The 19,321-nt window shown below is 35.7% G+C and overlaps 2 protein-coding genes across 9 annotated transcripts in view; one reads left to right on the top strand and one right to left on the bottom strand.

Annotated features, from left to right (window-relative positions):
• The window catches only part of tnnt3b (troponin T type 3b (skeletal, fast)), a 61,176-nt gene that overhangs the window by 16,155 nt on the left and 25,700 nt on the right, over positions 1 to 19,321 (top strand). The gene's annotated exons all lie outside the window — the stretch shown is intronic.
• Positions 8,532 to 14,782, bottom strand: LOC124379796. The gene is made up of 2 exons (XM_046840361.1): positions 14,644 to 14,782; positions 8,532 to 12,709 (listed from the first exon to the last, which is right to left on the bottom strand). The coding sequence occupies exon 2, from the start codon at positions 12,584 to 12,586 to the stop codon at positions 9,119 to 9,121; it is 3,468 nt and encodes a 1,155-aa protein (XP_046696317.1). The 5' UTR covers positions 12,587 to 12,709; positions 14,644 to 14,782; the 3' UTR covers positions 8,532 to 9,118.

The raw sequence follows: 19,321 nt of genomic DNA, 5'->3' as shown, positions 1-19,321 counted from the left end.
CTTTGCGAATCTCCCCCAAATTCTTCGTTGTTCCATTTCGTTGACTATCCCATCATCATTACAAGATACACGAAAATTACTGCAACTCTGGATAGGAATAATTGTTGTGACATTGCAGAAGCTGAATGCTATGGCAAATGCGCTGTATAATTAAAGCTAAAGGTGGTCTAACAAAATATTAAAGTGTGTGACTAATTTTAGGCTGGACAGTGTAAGAATATGAATCCTGAAAATTTTAATCTTGAATATTTAGTGATACATCAAGAACAACTTTTTTAAATATGATGTACCCAATTTTCTAATTAGGATGCTTTTGTAAGCTTTGTATTTAATATTCTTCCCACATGATTTACACAACATGCATTTTGGATGAATTTTTTTATTATTATTATACTTTTATTGATTTGTTATTGAAGTAAACAGGGGAGCACATTTATTTTGATTGTGTTAACTCTTTCAAAGAAAGAAATTGGTAAAGGGGTCAACCTATTCAATTTCTGCTCAATTCGCTGCTTAGACATTGTTCCATTCTGCAGATGCCCCTTTGCATGCGGATGCTTTCTGCCATGGGTTCGATGAACAAGGCAATTAGAAGTGATGACAGGGGCAGCAAACTCTTTGAATTGAAAATCCACTTAATAATTATCCATTAGTGTTAATCACAGTTGATGGGCTAGAGTAAAGAAGTCTGACTAGTTTGATGTATTTAGTTAAACAAATTTCATTTGTCCAACACTTGAAATAAAAACCTTCACCCAATTCTGTCAAATGCTTTCTCTGCATCCAGTGATATTAGAACAGACTAGTCACCATCTAAAGTCAAATGTTTTATTATATTCAACAGATGGCAAACATTGTCGGAACCATAGCCAGGTTGAATAAATTTAGTTAGGTAATTATTTTAATGATCTTTGGTCGGATTCTCTCTGGATGACAAAGCTAAGGCCACAATTTTGAAGTTTAAGATTAATTTTAAGGTATTTGCAATATATTTTAATATACTTAGTTGTGTTAAAATGGAACAACTTAGTGTAATTTAATTGTACTTCTTTAAATTATATTTATAATATACTTTTGTGCTATACTTAAAGTCAGTGTTGGGCAATGTTACTTTTAAAAGTAACGCATTACAATATTGAGTTACTCCCCAAAAAAGAAACTAATTACGTTACTTAGTTACTTTTTATGGAAAGTAACGCGTTATATTACTTTTGCGTTACTTTTGCGATACTTGTATCTCTTTCACGCCTTACAGGTGTAACAGGTGTAATATAGATAATTGCCATTAAGAAATAAGTTATATTAGGGCAAAAGACATGTGTGGGCTGCACACCAGTGATGTGGAAGGGGAACATACCTCTCGCTGTCATCTCGTAAAACATGCAATTCCGTAAATATGACCTCGTCCTCGTCTACATCATTCTCTGCTTCATCATCAGCTTGAAACATTCTGAACGCTTTTACAAAGTTCACGCTATTATCAGTGACCGTGGCAGTTTATCTTCCCACAAAGAGCAAATGAGCTGTGAATTTGGTCTCTTTCTCCGCTGTGATGGCATCGTACATGTGTCTCCCACGGAAAACTTTTATTCTGAGCAGTCCACAGAGCTGCAGTGGTGGAAAGTCGGCAAAAGTTTTCTATATTTCTGTCTCCATTTCCATATATTTAACATTATACACACACACACACACACACACACACACACACACACACACACACACACCTGTAGTGATGTGCTTTGCATGCAGATTTTTTTTTTTTAAGTGGTATTTTTTGCAGTTGACAAGAGCTTTTCACCAACACATAATCTACACTTAACCATTATTCCTTTCTCCTTTTCTCCACTATTTCAAAATAATAAGAATACTTCCATCACAGTAATGTAATGCTCTGGTTTGCCATCTCCGCTTCTGACCAGCTTCTGTTCCCGCGGCTCGCATGTATGAGTGCGCAATTCTACGTGACTACGTTCATTTTAATTCATTTATTTTTTTATGCAAAATAATTTAACTGAAAGTTTAACTGAAAAGTAACTCACATTACTTTTTTAAAAAAGTAACTCAGATATTAATGTGTAAATTTATAAAGTAACGCGCTACTTTACTCGTTACTCCAGAAAAGTAATATTATTACGTAACGCACGTTACTTGTAACGCGTTACCCCCAACACTGCTTAAAGTACAGTTGAAGTATATTTTAAGCTTCAAATGAATGTGTTCCCAGTATATTTACATCATATCAGCTCACTAGGAATGTATTAGCAGAACACTAGAATGCTGCATTAGTATATTAAGAATATGTTTTGCTAAATCATTCAGAATTATATTAAAATATTTTGACTGTATTAAAAATACAGTGCAATATACTCCTTTAGTACAACAAAAACACAAAAAATTTTATAAAATGCACACAGTCTTAGAAAACTCAAAAACTAAAAGGTACTTAATTCACAAGAAACAGAGTAATCTTCTGCACAAACAGACAAAATGTACTAAAAAACTAATTGCAGAAGCAAAGTGTTTTTGAAAAACAAGCAAAAACCAAAACACAAAAAAATCTAAAACAGTTGTAGAATGGACACTGTTTAAAACAAACATAAATTAACAGTCACCATACCCTCACAGTGCAGGACCACTTTTCTTTGAGTAGGCCTCATTGTTACATTTTCTGCGAATGAGGGCTCGCACCTCAGACACTGTGGTATTTGGAAATTATTTTATTACAGTGTCTGTGAAAAGAGAAAAAATAATCTGTTAAAATACAGAAGCAAAGTTTTCCACTGTTATTTTTTTGTTTACCTTTGTATTGCAATACAATATGATGTAATGATATTTCTCTGAATTTTCTAATTTTTCAAGACGAAAAAGTTAAATGTTCTACATTGCACCCATTTTTAATACTTAATTCTAACATGATTAAACATGAAATATAAAATATTCATGTAAATTTAGAATAGAAGTTGGTGAGGATGGGTTCCCTCTTGATTCTGGTTCCTCTCAAAGTTTCTTCCTTATGCCATCTCGGGGAGTTTTTCCTTGCCATATTCGCTCATCAGGGACAAACATACTTATAAAGAACATATTCACTTTTAATCACCACATTATCTGTGTAAAGCTGCTTTGAGACAAAGTTTAAGTGGTCATGGATACACAATTAGAGAGCTACAAATAACTATTGCAACTATTAATTTTGAAAATCATTACCAATTCTGGGGATGCAGGAAGACACAGCTCTCCAGAACTCGGGCTTTAATTTGAGCTGTAAGATGAGCCTCATATCAGAATCAGAATCTGGTTTATTGGCCAAGTGGGTTGACACACAAGGAATTTTGTTTCAGCTGTTAGTGACTCTCAAAGTACAGACATAAATAAAACTATACATTCAGCTTAGACTATCTGCATCTCTGGACGGTGTTTCTGTTTCAGTGTGTACAGCTGTCAAAGACCTTGGTGTGATTATTGACCCTAGACTTTCCTTTGAGGCTCACGTCAATAATATCACCAGGATCACCTTCTTTCACCTTGGAAATATTGCTAAAATTAGAAATATGATGTCGTTACAGGATGCAGAAAAACTAGTTCATGCTTTTGTTACTTCTAGATTAGACTACTGTAACGCTGTTTACTGTCTGGGTGTGTGAGTAAGTGCATAAATAAGCTTCAGTTAGTTCAGAATGCAGCAGTAAGAGTCCACACTAGATCTAGAAAATATGACCAAATCACCCCTGTTTTAATCAGTCTACACTGCTCCCAATCAAATCTCGCATTGATTATAAAATACTACTACTGACGTATAAAGCACTTAACGGTCTCACAGTATCTGAGTGAACTTCTGTACCAGTATGATCCTCCACGCCTACTTAGATCAAAAGGTGCAGGCTATCTGTTGGTACCTCAAATAATGAAGACTACAGCAGGGGCAGATCTTTCTCTTATAAAGCCCCACAGTTCTGTAACAGCCTTCCAATCAGTGTTCAGGACTCAGACACAGTCTCAGTGTTCAAGTCGAGGTTGAAAACGTACGTGGATCTTCCCACTTCGTCCAGGCCTGCCTCTGGATAGTGTTCTCTTCGAGTGGAGGCCACTCTGTGCAACTTGGGATGGTTTCTCGTCATCGCCTTTTCTAAAAATAGCTCACCATAGCGCCACTTACCGGTGAGCTGCATCTAATTGTTTTTGTTGCATACATACATACATACATACATACATACATACCCGAAGGACACTCAGAACATGATAAACAAAGATTGAACTCTTTGGCCTGAATGGCAAACGTCATGTCTGAAGGAAATCAGGCACCGCTCATCACTTGGTCAATTCCATTCTTAAAGTGAAGCATGGTGGTGGCAGCATCATGCTGTGGGAATCAGAGAGAAATATACCATTCACATTATTTGATATGAAATTAAAATTTTGCTTACTGCTCTCTTCCTTGATTCTTCTCTGTTCTGAAACAAGTCAATTTCAGTGTCATCCCAGTCATTCAACAATGGAGTGGAGGTAACAGTAGCTGTTTTTTTCCTGTGCAAAATCTGGAGGTCTCTTTTAAGTTGGTCTCCCATTGCAACATCAGCTGCATTTTGAGATATTTGCAGTTGTGGTTGAGATTGAGGTACTTGTGACCTAAAAACAACATGTATATTTACAAAATTAACATTTTATACCACCAAAGGCAAGCAAAATATTGCTGTTTAACAGTACAACAATCCTGAATGTAAGATAATCACAAACATTTATAGTCTCAATAGTTTTTTTTCTTGCTGTGTATAGGTCTTCAAGATGTCTTCTCCTCTCTTAAAATCATCCCCTTTTTTAATTAAGTCTTTGTACACATCTGCAATTACAAATATATATCAATCAAAAAAAGGCATTATAGTTGTCAGACTGGGCTGAATGAACATAAACACCAATTAAAATTATATTCCACCCAAAAATAAGATTCTGCCATAATTTATTTGCCCTCACATCAATACAACCTGCATGCATTTATTTGTTCTTATAAACACAAACATTATATTAAAAAAAACTTTTTTTTTTTTTTTAATTATATTTAATGGAAGCTAAGAGGTTACATAACGACTTGACATGGGAAGGGAGGCATCCAAATTGATGTGGAAATAGAGAACATAATACAACTTTATTTACAATTTCCAATAAAAATAATAAATCTGTGTCAATGAATGCAATGCCACTAAATATTACCTTTTTCAGTTATTAAACCTTGTGGTGGTTTTGTGGGCGGGGCTAATGTGGAGGAAAAAAGTACCTCACTGTGTACGTCACAAGCTGCCCTTCAGGTTGCCTACTAACATGGCAAACGTTAGTAAATGCACACACTTGTACACAGACCTGACACATAAAATGGGTCTGTTCACTGTTACCTTTCTGTTTCTACAGTTGTTCAGTTTTACACTTACTGTATGATAACTGCAGAAAGGGAGACGACACAAACAGTTTTCTTTATGTTTAGTGTCTGGTCGTTAGCTTGCAGTTAACTAAATTACACGCTAAAACGTAGCGTTAAATTATAAATCAATTCAGTTGTTGTCTAATTTCTGATAAGGTGCACATGCATTATAATTTTTAGACACTTAAGCAAACCATATCGCAAAAGACAATAATAACTTTACTGTAACCTGATATGATTTGTGCTCTTTTGATGATCGTTTCAGTTCAGTCCGCTCGTTTCCTTGTGTTTAAGCACAGCTGTCCTCGTTTTTGTTATCTGGCAGTCGCAGCAGGTTTGCAATATCATTTAAAATGAGATCCTGTACTCCATCGATTCAGGCACCAACACAAATGATGCTTATTTTGTGAATCGACTCTGTGCTGGTTTGTATTGGCCGCCTCCAGCTGGCGCCGTGACGTCATCATGCCGTCGGCACTAAAAGGGTCTATGAAAGGTACTTTATGTCATATGCTTTATATGCCAGCATGCGATTGGACAATTACCTGTTGATTTGAAAAGCTTGGCTCTGATTGGTGAAATTGAATGAACTGCAACATTTAGTTTGAACCAAAAAGAAGAATGATTATGTCATTATTGCAATTGGGCACTAAAGTGACAAAATGAAGAAATACAATGTTACCTCGACATAGGAGTGCCCTAACGTATAAGTTTTTTGAGATACGAGCGGTCACTCAGTTGATTTTTTGCTTTGATACATGAGGTACGAGCTCGAGATGCCACTGCTAGATGGCGAATCGAAGCCAGAAAGCGAAGATTGTGACGGAAATTAAGATAAGCAAAGAAAAAAAAGTAAAAATTGTAAAGTTTAGGGATACATAGTGTGCAGGAGTGATAGTAAAAAAACGAGTTTTGCCTCCGCCTCCGCTTATCGCCTCTACCACCCCTCCGCACACACACACACACACACACACACCCCACCGGCGTTTTCGTTAGCTCAAGTCGTCTCATCTCCAAGGAAAATACACTGAATAAAACCCTTTTATATCTTTACATTCTCTTTTATTATGTTTTTATACAATATTTGTCATTTATAAATACAATTTTCTCATTCAAAAACACGTAACAAAAAACTGGGGTGGCATTTTGGAGGCTGGAACGGATTAATGGCATTTATTTTAATTTCAATGGGGAAATTTGCTTTGAAATACGAGCAATTTGACATACGAGCAAGGTTACGGAATGAATTAAACTCGTATGTCGCGGTACCACTGTACAAGTTTTATCTTGAATGTTATCGACACTTGAAGAAGCTGAATAAAAATAATGATGTAACTCTAAATTTTCTTTTACTTTTTTAAAGGGAAAATTTAGTGTTTAAAGACCACCTGTGAATCTGCAGTCAATTCTATATATCACTACTTCCTGATTGTGTATAATCCTGCCATGTATTGCAACATAATGTACTTGCACTGCTATACACAGGATGTGAAATATGTTTGCCAATTTCTTTCTTTCTTACACAATTTAAGTGTATTTTTGGTAAATTGACTCATTAATGTTATATTATTAAGATTAGAAGTTAGGTACTTATTAGAAGTTGATTGCTTAATATATTTAATATAAGTTGGTACATTTGTATATTTTATATGTATAATGTTTTTTATGTGTGAGTAAATTAATACACTTTGTAATACAGTTGGTTTTTTAAGATCCTTCTATTTAAAAAGCTGGCTGAAGCACATTTTTATCATGTAAATATTTAATATATAAAAATAATAGACATACTGCAATATACAGTCACAGTCACAAAATTATGACACTTCATATTTAATATCAATTTTAATAATACTGAGAGATTCAAGTAATATATCTAAACAATTAAAACTAAAGACAAGATTTTTTTTAACTATCTGTAAAATGCAGTGGTAAGCCGTCAGGGCCCTTCTTTGCTGGCCTAAACACACCACTGGCTTACAGCTTCTAAGGAGTGGTACAAATTCTGAATATGCATCTGAGTAGGTTGTAGTTTAATAAATTATTTTATGTTTTTGTCATGTTATTAGACAAATATTAATTCTGAACTGCTCCAGATGGTGTAGGTGCACAGTTGCGGTTGTAGTGTAGAGGTTTGGAGTTGTCTTAACTGGGTTTCTTGCTTTAGTAAAATGGTATTCACCCTCCATATGCAAAATGCCTCTCTCTCTCTGTAGTGCCACACGTTTTTATATTGCGTTTGTGTAAAGTAATGATAGTTTCTATAATTGTGACGTATTAAGTGGTGGTATTAAGAGGTGATTTAAGTCAGGTAAGTTCCTACTGAAGGCCCAGGTACCAAATGCACTGCCCGCCACTGCAAAATCATGATCCTACTGAACAGCTACTTCAATTAGAGTACAATATTTGGTAATTAAATATTAATTTATCAATCATTGGACACCTATTTGAAAGCAGGCAGCCTGCATATTTCTTACCTTCACCATCTTCTTCCATATGGATCAATTTTTAGTTCTGATCTAAAAAAGTCTGGGCAACTACTGAGTAGGCACCAATCAAAGGCTGCATTTTTATGATGTCATCATGTAAACTCCTTACTCCTTATTTTACAGTATTTTAAAACAAAACAAAACAAAAAATACAAAACACTAAAGTATTTTGATACAAAATATGAAACCATTTCCATCAACCCTATTAAATACAAATGACAAAATCCTAATATATATATATATATATATATATATATATATATATATATATATATATATATATATATATATTAATACCTATTTAGAAATACATGTATCATAAATACTGCCCATGCCTGCCGCATCCAGTTCTAGTATGCCTATTCAGCTAACATTGGAAGCCAGGATAAATGTGTATTTTATGCTGTGGAGAATCAAGCAGCCTTACTTTGTCCCAAGCCTAATGGCTGGATACAGCCTAAATGAAGAGACTGAAGAAATTTTTTTTCCACAAAATAGTACATAGGCCTATACTATACTGGAAGTATACAATAGGCAATCTATGCCTATTAAAAAAATAATAAAAATAATAATAATAAAATAAATGTAAGACAGCATAGATTATTGTTACATGCAAAACAATTTATTAAATAAACATTAATAATAAAACTTCTATAGCATATTCACGAGTATTCACTGTAGTAGCTTACTATATATGTTGTTTGATTTTGTATACCACATATTTATTCTGAATGTTTTTGTCTGCATGTTTGGTTGTTTTTTAGTCCTCGTCATTTTATCCATTGCCATATGGTGTGCATAAAATGACAATGAAGCTGACTTTTATTTCAATTTGACTAAAGACAAGTACCGAATAAGCAAATTGAATTTTTTTCCCCACTTGCTGTCAAAGGTTTTTTTTAAACTCAGCATGTATTGTATCTATGTACTGTATATGGCTACCATTCTCTATCCTTATCTCTTACTACACTAAACTATCTGCCACAGCCTGATCAGCTGTGACTGTCAGTCACCTTCAATAAAGTGCAGGAACATATCTGTTACTCATGGAGCACCCAGAGGAACCTGACACAATTCCGACCTTTCACTGTAGCTGTCTTAGTCCAACATAAGTTTGTAAAGCTTCACTCTAGTGTGGTCCATCTTGTAGAGAGAGCCTTACAAACTGCCTCATCTACTGTGTGTTTAGAATTATTTCTAGATAAAATGTATACACTTTCTTCATTTATATTGTAATAAATCCTTTCGCTGTTCTGTTAAAGTCTTTTGGCTCTTCACCTTCAGCTTTACGGTGTAACAGTGTGCTCTGAAATACTGTAGTAATTTTTGTAACAGGCCTTGCAGCTGCTTCTTTTAGTTTCCGGGCATTAAAACGAGGGCTATAAAGTAAAACTGGCAGTCGCTGAACAAATGATGGGATTTCCAGCAAGTTGTTCTTTGATATCTTAGACTCTGTTTTAGATTCTTTGGCATTGATCTGATTCATGATTTTCTCCTTAGTGGAGAACATCTGAAAGAGAAGAGCATCCCACATTTTAAGTGCTTTAGGGGACTCCTCCTTTTTCTTCAATTCATGAATGCCAGATTCCTCTTTAACCCCAGCATACTTTTCATTTCCATTTGGGACTCTGTCTGCTGCAAGGATATGCTTGTCATTGTCTTTATCTGGCTCTGAAAAATTTGGTGGTTCAGGTTCCACTATCATGTGTTTCTTCAGGCTGGACCAGCCGCTGAGCTTTTTCTTTGGACCCCAAGGCAGCTTTACTGTGTGTTCCACTTTAGGGATTACCTCTGATTTGTTTGTGATATTTTTCAAAACATCTTCTGGCTGTCTAATGTCAACCTCCTCTGTAACATTATTTTGATTGTCCAACAAATCATTTGTACTCTCACTGAGTTTTTTGGCTGGATTTCTTCCATTGTCTGATGTTTGAGGCTTAGAAAAATCAATTGCAATGGAAGTGACTTTAGCATTGTTATTACACCTACATTGAGAGTCAATCATTTGTGCATCTGATTTTGTGGTATAATTTGATTGATCAGAAATGTCCATGTCAGGAGTTGTCGAGGATGTGAGAAATTCTGGTTTGTTTAGCAACAGGTTTGCGACAACTTTTTCTGTACTGCTTGACTTTATAAAACCTTTTCTGGATAACTGTGTTAAGGGATTTAAATTGAGGTTTTTGTCATTCAGTTTTTTGACAACACTCTGGACTGCAGTATTAGCTTCATTTGATTTTGTATTGGGTTTAGAATCTTTTTTTTCTTTGACTTCTAGGTCACATTTAACAAAATCCTGAATATTTGCATTGTGTTTGTGTTTAACTAGAACTGACGATTCTTTATTACTAGTAGGTGGCAAGTCGGGTTTTACTGATGTCTTATTAATAAATGATTTGAATCTGGAGTGGTTTCCAGTCAGAGAGCCTGCACTGGAAAAATGTTTAGCTGTTTTTGTCTTTAAAGGCACAAAGCAGTCTTGTTTGGATTGTGAAGAAACCTGTGTAAATCCTGTTAGCACAGGATAAACATTTTCTGTTGGATATGTACATTTTGGTACATTATCTATTCCTGCTGTTTGAGGTGGAATATTTTGTATTAATATGTCTGTTGTTGATATTCCAGATATATTTGAGTTTGGCATATGTGATTGTGCCTTTGAAAATTTGTGCCTTTGAGAATATTTTGGCTTTAATTCACTGTAGGTTAAAGCAGAAGACCTATCTGTATTGTCAAAACTGGAGAAGTTTCTAAGGGTTGCAGCTTGTTTTTTATGACATGCTGATAGCTGATTAACAGCTATCATAGATTTAGCCTTTTGCCAATCTGTGTTAGGGGCTTTGACAGTTTGTATATTCAAAAAGTCAGGAAAATATTTATTTGCTTGATTGCTTGGAATATTTGTAGAAACTGTATCCAGTTCCATTTCAGGTGAATCTGACATTGGTGTTTGTAGTCCTGAAGTTTGTGGAATATGAGTTTCTAAAATGCAAGAGTTAAGATCATTGGAAAAAGTTTGTTCGAAAGATGTATCATATGATATGTCCGCTGGCGATTTTGACAGAGTATGTTTAAAATCAGGTGTTTTAAGAGGAGATTCTAATCTACAGTTGCTTTGAATTCCAGCATATGCAATACATCCTTTGACTGTTGAATTTATTTCAGACATGTTAGACTTTCTTTGCACAATATTATGTCGGTGTTTATCAAAAGAGTTTGTAGAAACTTGCTGTAAACAACAGCCAGGAGTGTTTGGGACACTGTATGCACAAGGAGCAGAGGTTAATGTCTCAGTTTGGAACATTTGATACTTTTGCATCAATGTAGAGTCAGGCACCATACACAGATTTGTTGCACATGTTGTAGCTGTAAGAGCTGATAGCTTTTTAATTAAGTATTTCTTAGAATGTGCTTTTAAAATAGAATTATTTATTTCAGAATCCAAATAATGCAGTCGACGTACTTTCGAATGCATAATTTCAACCCCTACACTTGCTTCTGGATTATTATTATCATTAATTGTTTTCTGAAATGAACTTCCTGCATTAATTGCCACAGAGGATAAAGGTTTGTGATTCTTGAAAGGGTTTCTTTCCTGAGTGTTGGGCGATTCCTCAGATGAAGTAAGAGCAAGAAGTGAGGTAGATAAAAGAGTAGTAGCATCATTTGTTTTTTCTCTGGTTTCATTAGTGGGTTTTGTATCTCTAGAACTGTTTACTGTTGCATATACTTCACCACCCAAGGTTACTATGGATCCTGGATCACTATAGATGCTGGAGTTGGATCTTGGAGTAGCATATTTTGATGCCCATGTTGAATTGGATCTTTGGTTTCTGTTATTTTCTAGTGGTGGCTCTGATGTTTTATCAAAAGAAACATAAACCTCATTTTGTGGAATATTTGATGGATTCTCTCTTTTTAAAATGTTGGCAGTAGTATCTTGAGGTATACAGGATCCATTCAGAATTGATTCTATAACATCATTACCTGCAAAACACTTGTGAGTGTCCTTTGTACTTGAAGTACTTTTGCGTTCCTGTCTAGTACACTGGCTTGTTGTTTCATGGACTAGGGGAAGAACATTAGTTGTGTCCAAATATGCAACAGGAGGCATAACTGGAGCCAAGGTTGACATTTCTGAGCCCAGATAGGTAGGTGGAGGAGGTTTTAAGGTCTGAGCAATAGTATATGGCACTGGGAATTCTTGTTCTTTTTGTGTATTGTTAAGGGTGTGTAAAACAGTAGGTAATGTTAGGCTTAGGGGTACCTCAGACTGTGGAGCAGAATCTGAGTCTGTGTTCGGCTCAGTAGCTTCATCAAACAGAAAAGAGGAACATGTATAAAGTGGTGCTATTTGGGGTTTAAATGGTGAATCAGGATGCATATATGTATGCAAGGACAGAATGGATGTTGAGCTGTTGTGAGGACTGCAAGAGGAATTGAGGTATGGGTTGCTACAGGGGTATGAGTAGGAACTGACAGAAGTATTGTGTGAATCAACAGCCTGCCAGAGAGGCATTGTTTCTTGAGCAGTAGTGGAGTTAAGAATCTGAATGTGCACAGGCACTTCTGTAGTTTTTGTAGATGTATTGAGATCACTGTGCTCCTCATCTGGACTGGCCTCACTTACAGGTGATAGGCTTGAGCGAAACGGGATGGGTGTCTGACAGAAGGAGCTGTTTTTTCTTGACATTTTTCTTTAACAGCTTCTGCAGGAGGGCATTGTCTTTCCCTGGCTTCGGCAAAAGTGGGGGAGGGTATTGGGCGAGGAGAAGAGGCTGCCCATCATAGCTTACTTCCATCAGTTTTCCAATTTCTGTGATAAGCACAAATAAACACACTAAATTATGTATGTAGTGTGTACAAGCATTGCATTTACCCATAACCTACAAATATTTTGCCTGATATTCTTTCTTTATCATTTGTTTTTCTAAGAATATAAAATGTCACCAAAAACCTTCATAACAAAATATTATACTGTTTAATGTTTAGCATTAGTGGTTTTTGACAAGAAATTGCCATATATACATTTGGAAATCACTGTAAATATAATACAATGCCTATATAATATTTTTTGATACACTGCCTCTATGCCCCTCCACACTAATCACTCAATCTGACATGTGGTGGGTTTTTTAATTTACAGCAAAACAACAACTCCATTTCCCAGTAAACACTGCAGCCATCAAACATGGCCACTATGAACTACAGCGCCCACAGTTTACAGTGCTCTCAGTCATCTTACTTTCATAGACTCACACACATTCATTTTACCAACTGCAAAGTATGTCCTCAATTCTTTTAATAGTAACAAACCTTATTGTTCTGTTTTGCTGTCTAGTTAAAACCCAATATTAATTCGTGTTTACACTTTTGTTCAATCCTGTTTACTCTGTCCAGTGATTGTCTAATCTGGTTCTGGTACTGTTAAAGATTATTCTGCTTTGCAGTATCAAATACTATTTTACCTGCACTTGCATCCACCTGTACCAACCAAACAAACAAAAACCCATCTGTTTTCAGCTTATTGTTCATCAAATGTCACAACTGAAATACAACTAAAACATTTAGAAAAAGATGTTTGGGAAAAGGAAAATGAGGAAAGGAATTCAAGAGGAAACAAGTTCATTGTGATGTGAATTTCAGATTTTTCTATATTCCTAATTATTTAACAGACTTGACAGCATGATGAGGGAATTTCTTTCAAAATTGTTTTAGAATGTATGTAACCCAAAAACAAACAAATAAAAAGTAAATCGTATAAACTATGCCTCAAAGCAATTGCTAATTGTAGCCTAAATAGCAATTTCTTAACTTGAAATAGGCATTGTTTTGAAATATAGTTAGCTTGTTTATGTCTTAGAAAGCTGAGTTTCCATTTAAGCATTAAACACAGAAAACAAAGAAAATAATCAGTACATCTTTGGAGCACTAAACAGAGTTAAATATAATTTAAGCTTTTATGTATCAACAGTTTTTAGTGGTGGTGTAATGTTGTGCTTTTTTGGCAGACACCAGAGCCCTTAATAGCACTCAAACATCATTTGAATGCCACAAGCTGAATGCTGTTGCTAACCATGCACAAAGCACTTAAACTGGTTCCTTGCAAATAAAAGTGAGTTTAGTATTTTTCAATGCTTATCCCAAGCCGTCAGATCTGAATACAATATATTATGTATATGTTTTTCAGAGTAAAATGGCCACTATTCTGATAAATAATTAGGAAAGAATAATGCTGGTGGGTAAAACAGGTCTTTAGCAGCACTGTACTGATCTTAGGCATAAGAACTTCAAAAGGAGGAGTCTGATATTAAAACTTTACAACAGGTTAGATTCATAACATACTTAATTTTAAAAAGAAATTAATCATATAATAGGTTTTATGAATGGTTATCAATGCTTAGTTATTTAGTTATTATTATGTTTTATTTCACAACTTTACAAATGTATATTTATAGGATGGTCAGAAGCTTAATTAAAAAATTTTTTTTTTTCAAAAACAAGCCAGAACTCTCTCTAGAAATCTCTCTCTATAAACACACTCAAACAGTGCATTACATATAGTATAAAACATTTTTAGAAAAAGACTCCTCATGTACAGATTAATCTGAATAATTCATAATAATTAATATTGTTTTTTTAGACTGGACAGTAGATTTATTGTAGGCAGTACCAGACACTGACAACAGTGTGTTTTCAGTGAATTTTACTACAAAATTACTGTAGCAGAAATGTATAGTTAATGTTTACCTGTGTAGGGGTTGTTTGTAGGATCCAACTTCAAATGTTCTAGTTGGAGTGTAGCAAGTGTGCTACAGGACACAGTGACTGATCCCTCAGCCATACCAAAAATAAAAGCACTAGCTATAAATTCAGGGAGCAGTAATCAGCCAGGGGTTTCCCCTTGTGTGCACTGCTGATGTGTGTTTATGTGAACTGTTGCAGTTGGGTGTTCGCTTCAGCCTCCTTTGCAGAACATTTTCCAGCCCACTTATGGGCAAGTGCATGTAAATGAGTGTCAAGACCATCTACTGCAGTACACTACCCTGACCATCGAGGAAATCCCTAGATAGCTTCAATAAAACTTCCCCCCCCTTTGTAATTGTGGGTTATTTTTTTGAGATTCGTGGCAAATCCGTGTTCCAGTTTTTAATACCAAAAAGGTATACATTTATAAGGACCATGAAGACCTATGCAATAAGTTTTATGTGCACATGCAGTTTAGATTTACATCTGTCTGTGAGTTTTATTCTCTCTAACTCCAACTCTGTTATGCTAATTAGTGTTTTCTGTTGCAAGACGAAGTCAAGTCAAGTCAAGTTTATTTCTATAGCGCTTTTCACAACGGACATTATGCAGCTTTACAGAATTTAACAGTTAAGGTGAACGGTTTGTGTTTATCCCTGATGAGCAGCCATGGTGACAAGGAAAAACTCCCTTAGATGTTATGAGGAAGAAACCTTGAGAGTAACCAGACTCAAAAGGGGAACACATCCTCATTTGGGTGATATCAAGAGTGTGATTATAAATCTTTAAACAATGCAGAACACTGGAGAGTGAGAACTAACATGATCACCGGAATATGAGATTATAAGTAATGTCCTTTCTACAGTCTTATATTTGAGATTATGGAACAAGGAGCTACTAAGCAACTAATAAAATAGCTCAACATTTGCGATGATCATAGATCCAACACCAGCGTCTTCATGCCAGAGCCTTTAAACAGTCAAAGAGGTCCAATGTTCTAACTCCACATTAGGTGGAATCCAAATAGCGCTGGTAGGTCTCTAGATGGTTTGGGATGTTTGCGGGGGTCGGCATCTACATTAAAGGTCCATAATCTTCATGAGGTGGGACGTGACTGGGGCTGGCGCAACCTCAGGATGCCTCGGGATGGGTAGAGAAAGAGAAGCAGTGGAAAGGAGTTAGCTGCTGTTCATAATATTAAGAAGCACATGTTAATAATGTGCATATGATCAGATGTAATGAAGCACAAGCTTATGATATATGATGTGTGTTATATGTAGGACGAAGACTAAATAGAAATATATATATATATATATATATATATATATATATATATATATATATATATATATATATATATCTAATATCAAACTATTATTTAATTTTACAGCTTTCTAGCTTTCACCCGCTTTAATTGCCAGGCTTTTAATAATACTTGATTGGATACATCCAGTGGCAATTGCTTATTATTGCATTTAGTAGATTTATATCAGGCTCCAAAAATTTGTGTTTGGTTTGTCAAGTTAACAAAATAATTCCTGTGTGTTGTTCCACATTTTACCCCTTAAAAATATCTGGTCAATTGGAATACAAAATGCTGACTACTCTGATGTTAAAAATCTTGTACTTTAAAGGGATTTAATAAATGTATGTATATAATAATGGGTTTAACTGCTATTCTGTAGTTATTTTAAGTGTATTTGCAGTGTATTTGCAGAAAAGTTTACATTTTCTGTGACATATTGATTATTAAAAACAACAAAAAAACAAGTTAGGTGGAGAATCAGAAACAGAGGATAAATCATTAACAGGATCATCAGGATAATTCAAGCAGGATTATATAATGAGAGAAGGTTCAGCAGAAGGAATGCATATAGAGATTGAAAAAAATTAAACAGCTTATTTGTTCTAGCCTTATCCTTTGTTTCAGCAGCTAATAAACTATTTTTCCAGAGGTTGAACAGGCTAAGATAAGCTATAAAAAGATTAGTTCGAAGAGTACTAAACAAGTCTAAAAGCATATTAGGGAGCATCATCCGATTTTAAGTCCAACTGTAGACAAAATATGAAAAGAAATGTTGGGGAGAGACGGAAAAATTAATGTTTGCGCCTTTCATTTGAATCGTGGTCGAGGGTCCTTCTTGGTTTGTGGCTGCATTTTTACCAGTGGTATTGGCAATATTGTCCGAACTGACGGGATCATGGATGCTGAAAAGTACTGACAGATTTTATTTCATTATTTCATTCAATCTGAAAAGCAGGATGTATGTAACTGTATGATAATGATCTCAAGCACATTGATAATGCAGTTCAATTATATTTGGAGAGTAAAACGGCTGACAAAACACTGACCAGTTACTTTTAAAAGTAACGCATTACAATATTGAGTTACTCCCAAAAAAGTAACTAATTACGTTACTTAGTTACTTTTTATGGAAAGTAACGCGTTATATTACTTTTGCATTACTTGTATCTCTTTCACGCCTTACAGGTGTAACAGGTATAATATAGATAATTGCCATTAAGAAATAAGTTATATTAGGGCAAAAGACATGTCTTAAAAATTTAAAATGTTTAATAACTTCTTAGAGAACAATAAGATGATCGACTAAATTTTGACCACAAGGCTGAACACTTTCCAGTCGCACTTCTGTACACTGCTTTGCAATCTGCCTTTGCCGTCAGGAATGTAACTATCGTTCGTGTATATAAGGTTGAGGGTGTGGGCTGCACACCAGTGATGTGGGAGGAGAACATACCTTTCGCTTTCATCTAGTAAAACATCGTGCAATTCCATAAAATATGACCTCGTCCTCGTCTCCATCATTCTCTGCTTCATCATCAGTGTAATGACCGAGACAACACCTGAGACGTGTGCTTCACAAGGAGGTTTACTGCATACTTTTTAATAGCAACACTACATGCTCTCTGTTCATGAACACAACAACAATGCATGACGGGAACGTCATTTTTTAAAGAGAACACTACATCCCTCCCTTTGTTTTAGAAGAAAGAAGTCAAAACGTGACAACAATAACAATATCCTAGGCATGTTCATTAATGATGAGACTCAAGAGAACTGGGAGTGCATTTTCTCAAAATTTGTGTTAGCTTAAATCCTCAATAAAATTATAGTACATTCAGCATTGTAGACACATTACCTTACTGTGACTAGAAACTTAGAACATATTAACTTTCTTTTTTTCTCTGCTATCACTGTTCCTCATAGTGCTTTAATCTTAGTTCATCAAGTGTAGTCCATTAGCTTTCGAGGTCTTTTCCTGTTCTCTCTTCTAGGATAACCTCGTTCTCGTTGCTCAGGATTTTCAGGAACATTTGGATGTTGTCTTTGTTCTTGAGGTCTGTCTCCATAGTTAAGTTCATCCATTTCTTCATCAGAGGGATCACATGTACTCTCCGTTTCAGGGGTTCAAAGTGTGAGGTGTTTCTTGTAATGATGTGTTGTCCTCTTTGTGCTGTTATCATTGTGCCTTTTGTTTTTTTCACTTCGTAAGGTTTTGGATTATATGGTGTTTTGAGTTTTCCTTTTGTCTGTTCACGAACGAGTACAGAATCTCCTGTTGTAAGTTCAGATGTTGAAACTCTTTTCCTCTTGTCCGAGTATTGTTTCCTCTTCTATTTTTGTGGCAATCAGCTTGCTTAAGTGCATCGTCGTACTGGGCTGTGCACTGTCGGTAATTTGATGTGCATGGGTCTACCGAACAACAATTCGGCCGGGGATATTCCAGTGGTCTGATGGGGGGTTGCTCTGTAGTTCCTCATAAACTTGTACAATTCTTGTTTCCAAGGTTTTCCTTCAGCAAAAGCTGTTGACGTGGCTTTTTTTATCGTTCTCATGAATCTTTCAACTTCACCATTGGCTTGAGGCCAGTACGGAGTGATCTTGCGATGGTGTATACCTAGGTGTGTAGTGAAGTTAGCCATTTCTTGGCTGAAGAAAGGGGGGCCATTGTCAGATTTCATTATTTTGGGAATACCTGCGATGGAGAAGACTTTTTTCTAGCAATGGAATGACTTTGTTTGCTGATGTTGATGGTGTTATCTCTACAAAAGGAAATCTGGGGTATTCGTCCAAGATAACTAAAAGATGGTCACCTGATGGGAACGGACTGCAAAAATCCGCAGAATCATTTTGCCATGGACCCTCAGGTAGTTCGGACATTTGAAGTGGTGAGTGTTTGATCTGCGTTGAGGATGCCTGGCATGGTATACAGTTTGATAGTAGATGTTCTGCTTGTTTGTCGATTTCCGAAACCAAACTTTTTCCCTGAGTAGTTGTTTTGTCTTCACTAGGCCTTGATGACCTTTGTGGGCAAGTTCAAGTGCTCTTCGCTGTAAGGTTTTTGGCATAACAATACAATCTCCTCTTAGAAGAATGCTTCTGTCATCCAGAACAGTAAGTTCCTCTTTTACATTGTGGAATGACCTCAGGTCTGCCTGATCATGTTCTGAAGTGAAACTACCATTCAGTGTGTGCCATTGGCCTTTGTGCACGGTGTTGATAACACATTGAAGAAGGTTGTCTTTGGCTGTTTCAGCTTTTACTTCTTCTAGTGTCATGGCTTTGGGGACTGCATTGTCAGCGATGAATTTGATGTGTATCTCAGTGTCAACGTCATCAGTGATTGTAGATTTGTGAAGTTTTTGTGGATGGCGGGAC

This window comes from Silurus meridionalis, chromosome 26 (genome assembly GCF_014805685.1).
Source record: "Silurus meridionalis isolate SWU-2019-XX chromosome 26, ASM1480568v1, whole genome shotgun sequence".
Classification (NCBI taxonomy): domain Eukaryota; kingdom Metazoa; phylum Chordata; class Actinopteri; order Siluriformes; family Siluridae; genus Silurus; species Silurus meridionalis.
This window is presented reverse-complemented; position numbering and strand designations above follow the sequence as displayed.